This window comes from Mustela nigripes, chromosome 9, assembly GCF_022355385.1.
Source record: "Mustela nigripes isolate SB6536 chromosome 9, MUSNIG.SB6536, whole genome shotgun sequence".
NCBI lineage: Eukaryota > Metazoa > Chordata > Mammalia > Carnivora > Mustelidae > Mustela > Mustela nigripes.
In genome coordinates this window covers 81,895,331-81,903,144 of record NC_081565.1, presented here as the reverse complement: position 1 = coordinate 81,903,144, position 7,814 = coordinate 81,895,331, and the positions used below count along the sequence as shown (strand labels likewise).

At 47.7% G+C, this 7,814-nt stretch overlaps 1 protein-coding gene across 1 annotated transcript in view; it reads left to right on the top strand.

Moving 5' to 3' along the window:
• The first annotated feature begins 3,281 nt into the window (after nt 1-3,281).
• Nucleotides 3,282-7,814, top strand: part of PGM5 (phosphoglucomutase 5) — a 196,866-nt gene continuing 192,333 nt past the window's right edge. The window contains exon 1 of the mRNA XM_059411915.1: nt 3,282-4,014. Coding sequence (XP_059267898.1) covers nt 3,754-4,014 — 261 coding nt within the window. The 5' untranslated portion in view covers nt 3,282-3,753. The remainder of the gene's footprint in view (nt 4,015-7,814) is intronic.

Genomic DNA, 7,814 nt, shown 5'->3' with positions numbered 1-7,814 from the left:
AATGATGTAGCTGGAAAGGACCCCAGAGATCTAAAGTGTTTCATGGAATATTCATGTCCTTGATCTGTTAATAAGTGTTTTGCCAAAGACCTTACTTGACCATGGTCAGATAAGATGTGGAAATGCTAGGTTAAAGGTGAATAGTTTTCTTTTCTGTGGAACCTCAGGGTCTTTAATATGCCAACGTGCTTTGTGAATCTGCAAAACTCACTCCACACCCCTCCCCCTCCAATTCTTTCTGTAGACAATGCTGGTCTAGCTTCTATGAAGATGGTGGCTGACACCTTTTTGAGAGCCAGGAAGTCCCAAGGGGAAGGAAAGATAGATCAGTTGCTCCTGTTACATGCCAGGAATTCTCAGTGAGATGCCTTTCCCCTAGAGGCTCAGAGAAGGCTGAGAGACACCTCAGCAAACAGGCCTCCCCTTCATTGTGAACCACACTGCAGAGAAGTGCCAGCCTAACACAAAGGGGTGACCCGCCCTTTAAAATCTGGAAAGTGTATTCATCCCCTTCCTAGCCCCCTGGGGACAGATGAAGGGGAAGGGGGACTGTCTCCAGGCTATAGTCACAAGGCTACTCTGGGGCTTTCCCTGGACAAAGTGGGCCTGTGAGTTTGAGAAGAATCAGTTTAAAAGCTCGCAGAGGTTTTTGTAGGAAAATGTGCATTGCAAAGCTCCAAGAATGAAGTAGAGTGTGGAGGACTTCCATGTTCCTTGACCAGGCAGCTCTGCTTTGTGAGGTGTTGGGAGGCACTCAGGTTCTGAGGAAAGTCCTTTGGGAAACACTGATCTAATCCGACCTTCTCATTTTACTGTGAGCCGCTAAGGACAAGGCATTTCTTCTGGGAGCCCGCTCAGGTTCCTTTTTCCACCACTGTAACACAGTTATTGGAACAAACTGGACCAACTTTGAGGGCAGCTTTGAAGAGATTTCTTTAGTTCCTAAATCCCTTTTATACATTTCAAGGGGAAATTGACTCTATATTTCTTGAATTTCTGTTGTCAAAAACCACAGATTAATTCAACCAATGTGCATAGAATGTCACCTCTGCCCAAAGCCCCTTTCTGTGTCGTGGTGGTCCCTGCAAAGATATAACTGAGTTCTTGGTACAGAGAGCATTCATAATAATGATAAATATGATATCAATGGTGATACTGTGAACATCTTTTAACGAATGCCTTTCTATGTGTCAGGCCCTAAACCATGCACTTTAATCCTCCCAACAACGAGTGAGGTGAGGATGATAATGATTCTTATTTCACAGTGAGGACACTCAAGTGAGGAGAGGTTAAGGAAATACTCCAAGGTCACGTACAGCTGGCAGAGAGAAGGCATACATAGAAAGGCCCATGAGTGTTTTATCAATGATGCAAAGTGCTGTATGAATTTAGCGAAAAGAAAAATAAGTTTTGAAAGGCTTGATCAGTGCAAGTGTCAGTTATGTGGAGGACAATTATGGTTGTTTGCCCATTTCTCCTCCCTCTGGGGAACAACACCCCCTTACTTTGGAGGAACTCCAAAGACACTGTGGGGTCTGGCTTTGTGGTTGTGCACTTTGCCTTGAGCTGGACCAGAGTCTTTGGAAATATGGGGATTAGAACCAAGGGAAGAGGTTTCCCTCTCTTAGTTGGTATAACTGTAAAAGCTTCTCTGAGATATGGATGCCTTGTCCCTAGCCCTGTGGAAGGAGCTAGGCTTTGGTAGGAGAAACAGTGTTGGAGGTGGAGAGATAGAGAAGTAGATCTTCTGGTCATCTTTGAGGCCAAACCTTTCTCTTCTTTACAGGGGGCAGAGGATTTGCTAACTTCTCTTTTGGGAATGATATTGCCCTTCCCTGCAAAAGAAAAATGTTATTAGACAGTGATTTAAAAACCCCTATGCCATAGGGAGGTACACAGATCCTTAGAAGAGTGGAGGTTCTCTCTGTTGGGTGCTACAGGGGAATGGGCTCTTGGGGACCCAAGGAAAACAAAAACAAAAACAAAAATATATTAAAAAAAAAAACACACCTGAGAAGTCCCAACAAGATTCCATTGGTGGCTACATTGGATTCGACTCATACTTCAATGATATTAACAAAAACAGGAGCGGCCATACCAGAATTCCGACTGACTGCAAATGTCGTCTTAGCCACTCCCTTGGTCTCACAGGAAGCCTCCCTTTTCTCCTCTGTAAAATGGAAATGATATGAATGCCATGCTTTCTTCTTTCCCTTTGAGCCTACAGAGAGAAAACAGATGCAAAGCCTCTGTGTGCAAAACAGCATGGAAGTGTGACCTCCTGTTCACACTCATTTTACTGTGATCAAATGCTTTTCCAAACCTGCAGCAAGTCAAGCTTAGTCCCAGCAAGTGGACAGTATTTGCGGGGAGAAGAAGCAGGAGATTTCAGGACAGTAGCCTTAGTGGGTGCAAAAATGCTTGGAGAGTCAAAGGTGATAGAAGCCAAAAAAACCACAAACCCAAACCCAAAACAAAATAATAGTTTCTTCCTGTTCCGGTTTTATCCTTTCGGTCCATTGTCTCTCCACTTCTGTTTTCTATGGAGTATTTCTTGGTTTGGGTTTTGGTGGGCTTTATGGAGACAAGGCAGACCATCATCGCTTGCCTCCTGCAGAATGAGAAGATGCATGGAAAGGACCCAGGAGAGTTCCTGGTATCTTGTCCTTGTTTGAGTTTATTCATTCATTCGTGGTAGGGTATTAAGAAGGACTCTACCCTTCTCCTATGGAAAGTGATTAATCCGGGCCGGAAGCTCAGCAGTGTGGACAAACTGTGTGGGACCAGCCCGTTTCTAAGCAGGAGCTGGGCTAGGGAGGGTGAGGAGTAGAAAGAAGAAAGAAATAGTGTCTGTGTTGCTGTTGCAACCACCACAACAAACCGGGCGGGGTGGGGGGGGGGCGGGCAGTTTCCACTGCAGATCACGCTGCCTTGAGAGAGCCCAGGGAAAAGTGCGGTCGGCTGGGTGGGTCCTGCCGGTTTCAAGGGCCTGACAGTCTGTGATTCCCGGCAACAAATGGTAGTGGTGGGGTGTGTACCCACACACACACAGACACACATGCAACGCTCAGCCTCCAATTTCAGCGCTGGCAGAAGATAACAATTCTCAGTTCGCCTTTCCAGGGTTATTTTTGGCCCGGGGCTGTTCGCTGGTGGCAAAAGGGTCAGCCCCCTCCCAACTCCCTCCCTCGTCCTCGTTCAAAAGAGAAACTTGGGCTTGGAAAAGGCTCACTGGCAGGGAGACCGGGAGACAGGGCTGCGGTGGGAGGGGAGAGGGAGTGGGGGTCTGGGAGAGGTCCCCAAGTCCGGCTCCAGCTCGCCCCCGCCCCCGGGCTGTTTTCTAGCAGAGGGTGTGTGCGCTCGGGAGCGAAGCGGTCACCGGGAAGGCTAGGGCCAGGCGGGCGACTGGGGTCTCCGGGGTCGGGCTGGCCAGCCCTGGGAGTAGGCTCTGGGGCATCCCCCCTTAAGTGAGTCCAGCAGGATCCGGACACTGCCGGCGCCTCGGGGGACCCGGCTCCAGAGAGAGCTGGGCGGGAGCAAACTTTCTTGGAAGGTAGAGGCCAAACTCAGCCGGGGCGGCGCGGAGAGAGGACTGTCGGATCCGCGGGAGGGCGCAGGGCTGCGGAGGGGGCCGGGGCCGGGGCGCGAGGCGGAGCCCGGGCGCGTAGCCAAGCTGGTGGGGAGCAGGGGGGCCGGCGGCTGCAGATTCCCTCCGGCTCCCGGGAGCCGCGGCAGGACCGGCCAGGAGGCGCCATGGAGGGGAGCCCCATCCCGGTGCTGACGGTGCCCACCGTGCCCTACGAGGACCAGCGGCCGGCCGGCGGCGGGGGGCTGCGGCGGCCCACCGGCCTCTTCGAGGGTCAGCGCAACTACCTGCCCAACTTTATCCAGAGCGTGCTGTCGTCCATCGACCTGCGCGACCGCCAGGGCTGCACCATGGTGGTGGGCAGCGACGGCAGGTACTTCAGCAGGACGGCCACCGAGATCGTGGTGCAGATGGCCGCGGCCAACGGGGTGAGTGACCTGCCCCCGCTGACCCTAGCCTCTCACCGCGCCGCCGCCACCGCCCGCAGCCGCTGCCGCTGCCCTCGGTCCCGGCCCTGCCCCCTCCTGCCTGCCGCCCCCCAGCCCCGCAGGCCCAACCCCTACCGCCCCTGCCACCCCCACCCCGGCGCAGCGGCTCCCCCAGGCCCTCTCCTTGAGGTCCCCGAAAGGCCTTTAGGGTTCCGCTTGGAGGGAACCTGCCACATCGCCCTGAGCTCTCCCCCGCTCTCTGCCCATGGCCCGCACCTGCCCGGGTTCCTTTTGGGCCTCCTCTTCCCCAGCCCTTTAAAACTACCCGTTCCCACCGGTTTACTACCCTGCCTTCCCCACCCCCACTTCTTTGCTCAGCTACCAACATAGTGGTCCCCCCACCACCGCCCCTTTCCTTCTTTTTTCTCCTGTGCCCTGTTTGCAGTCCTCTTCTTCCCCCTCTAAGTTTTGGCTCTCCCAGATCTAACAGTAGTGTCTCAAACACACGCGTGTACACACACACACACACACACTCCAGTGTTGATTCCTGGCATGTTTAGCGAGAGTGGACTTTTAGTGTAAGTGGTTCGTTAACCCAGTGGAATTACTTCACTATTCATCTGGTTTGTGCAGGGCTGGGGTGGAGGTCAGTTCCGTGCCACACAGCCTCTCTGCCCTCAGTTCTGTGTGTGTCATTGGGGTGGGGGGGAGCGGTATCTCTCAACGATCTGAAATGAGACTTGCTCTGCCTTTCTCAAAGCAATTCCTAACTACTCTGCGAAAGACTCTGGCAGCTGATAGCATTTTGTGCCTCTTCTCCCTTTCCGATTTCATCCTCACTTCCTCTCTCTTCTCCCACCACCTCTGCGGACCTTGGAGGTTTCTCCTCTTCCTTCCTTTCTGTCCTACAGCTAGAAACACCTTCTGGCATCATCCGGTACCGCCTGTTCTCCTTCCCAAATCCCGCAGCCTCTGCGCACTTCTGCAAGAGGGACACCGCACTTCAGCGGTCTTTGTGGGAAATACTGTCTAAAAGAGTCATCTGAGCCAGAACCCCACGCGTAGCACATTTAAGTGGAATCCCTACCGATGTATAAATGAGTGTGAACATTTAAAAAAAGTGAAACTAAACAACCCTCTGGGGTGTGGATTCCCTTTCTCCTTCCCGACCCCATCCTTTTAATTTTCTTTCCTCTCTATCTTTTTTTTAGTCTTTGGTGTCGTCCGTGCTCCACCTTTGTGTACTCTGATTCCCCTCTTGCAGAGTTTTAGGGGTGGAGAAAGTAGATTTTTTTTCCCCCTAAATAAAATAACCCAAAAGCATTGGGAGAAAGCACTGAGCGGTGATACGGGTGGTAGAGCTGGGATTTCCAACCTCAGAAGACGATGTGGCTGGTGATACAGCACTACTATTTCTCTCTGGCCCCTAACTTGGGATCGATCAAGGTTGGCTTGAATCAGGGAGTTGGAGAGAGGTTGACAAATAGTCTTACTCTTGTCTGACAAGCTGTTCCCATGGAGTGATGGAGGATAAGGAGCCTTGGGAGAGGTAGGGCAGCTCTCCTACTCCTTGCTGGGGCAGTTTTTTTTTTTTTTTTTTTTTTTTAGGGAGGGAGAAAAACATCCACTTATTTATTGTGGGTGAGGATATTTTTGAAGCTCCAGTTGTCGATTTGCATGGGCAAGGTATTGCCATGCTTTCTGGTTTCTTGGCACACGTTCCCATCAAGTCTCTTCAACTTCTTACTTCAACGCTTCTCTGATAACCATATCTTATTAACTTTAAGGTGGAGTTTATTTTAGGCAATAGGTAGCATATGTTAATAAATGGTTAAATCAGAGCCACGCTTAATCTCGTGGTTGTTACAAGGGACAGAATGACAAGTCATAACCCACACAGAAGCACCATCTCCTAAATAATCTGAAAGTGTTATTTCCAAAATGGGTGGGTAGGAGTGAAGGGAATGGCCAACATTTATCAAAGGTTCAGGCAGCCAATTTAAACCAGTCTTCTCATTTTGTTCACCTTCTTGAGGGCTTTTGCTCGGGCAAATGAACAATCAGAAGGCTGGCTTCAGGAGAAAGGGGGTTCACCATGAGCAAAATTGGTCTTGAATGATGGCAAATTGATAGGAATGAAGACCCTCGGTTCCAAAAACTTTGCCTCCCTTGATTTCCCATTGGATATTCATAAACGGGTTAGAAAAATAGTACAAAAATAGTATTTATTCTCTTTGCACTGACTTGAACCTGAGTGAGAGGGCTGCCTCTCTGTATCTGAAAGATTTGGGGTTTGATAAAGTTAATTTTACTATGCAGTTTAATATAACCAACTGTAGTTGCTCTTTGATTATATAATTGCAAGAGGAGGACAGAAGTTTGGAATTTCCAAAGTGATGAACTGCCACTTATATCTTAATATATCATAGAGTTTGAAATAGATTCTCTGACATATAGCCAGTACAATTCGGGATAAACATTTTTTTATTGTAAAATTCTGAATACTTCAAACTTTCAGAAAAGCAGAGAATAGATAAATGGCTTCCATATGCCCACACCCTAAGCTGTTATTATTTTTCCTATATCTGTTCCATCTTTTTTGAGGGCTAAAGTATTTTAAAGTATATTTTAAAAATGACGTTTTATCCCTAAGTTCAGTATGGATCTCTAAAAACTAAGAACAATGTTCTTGATAGTTACAATGTCATTACCATCCCAAACAAAATTAAAAAAAGGATTTCTTCATTTATTACCCATCCTACATTAAGATTCCTCAATTATTCTGAAATGTCTTTTATAGCTGTTTTTTCAAACTAGTTTTCTTCTAATCAAGGAACACACATTGCATTTGGTTATGTCTCAAGTCTTTTTTAAACTAGAAAATATCTCCCTCCTTATTTTTTTCTGTTCATGAAATTGACTTATTGAAGAGACAGGGTCTGTTGATTGTCCTGTAGAATGCCTCCCTCGGCCCCGCTTTCTGGAATTTTCTGATTTTTTTTTTTATGGTGTCATTTAACTTTTCATGATATTCTCTGTGTGTGTGTGTGTGTGTGTGTACTAAAATTGAGTTCTAAAGGCTTAATTAGATTCAGGCTCAACACTTTTTTTCTTTTTTTGGCAAGACTATTTCGTAGGTGGTGGTGTATATTCATGTTGTATTGTGTTAGGAAACATAGGGCTGTTGTGGTGATTGCCTCTGCCTTCCAGTACTTTCTCCCTTGGAACTGGCCAGTAGCCTGTGGGGTGAGGTTTGTACCATGTGAATATCCAGTTCCTGTCATTCTTGACTCAGTTGTTTCAGCTTCCATTAGCGATTCAGGCTTGAGTGAATTATTTCATTAGGGGTTTCAAAATGATTTTTAATTCTCTAATTCTATCTGCGTGCTTCAGCTAGCATTTTTCTAAAAACTGGGCATTTCCCTCACTATTGGGCTATCCTGTAATAGAGTTCCTTCTGGAAAAGCAGAATTTATGTTTATTTCCCTCTCTTTTTAAATTATCAATTTTCAGTCAGGATTTGGCAAAATAGCCACTTGAACTCTTGACACATGAATTTGTTTGGCTTTTCTTTTGCTCTTTTGAGTTTCACTGTGAACTCTTGAATTTTTATATAATCATTTTGAATGGATTTGTAAATTAGTGAGAAGATACTTATACCTGTTTCTGTAATTTTTATGTGGCTGTGCAAACTTATCTAAAAAGTCCCCACGGGGCGCCTGGGTGGCTCAGTGGGTTAAAGCCTCTGCCTTCGGCTCAGGTCATGATCCCAGCGTCCTGTGATCGAGCCCCGCATCACA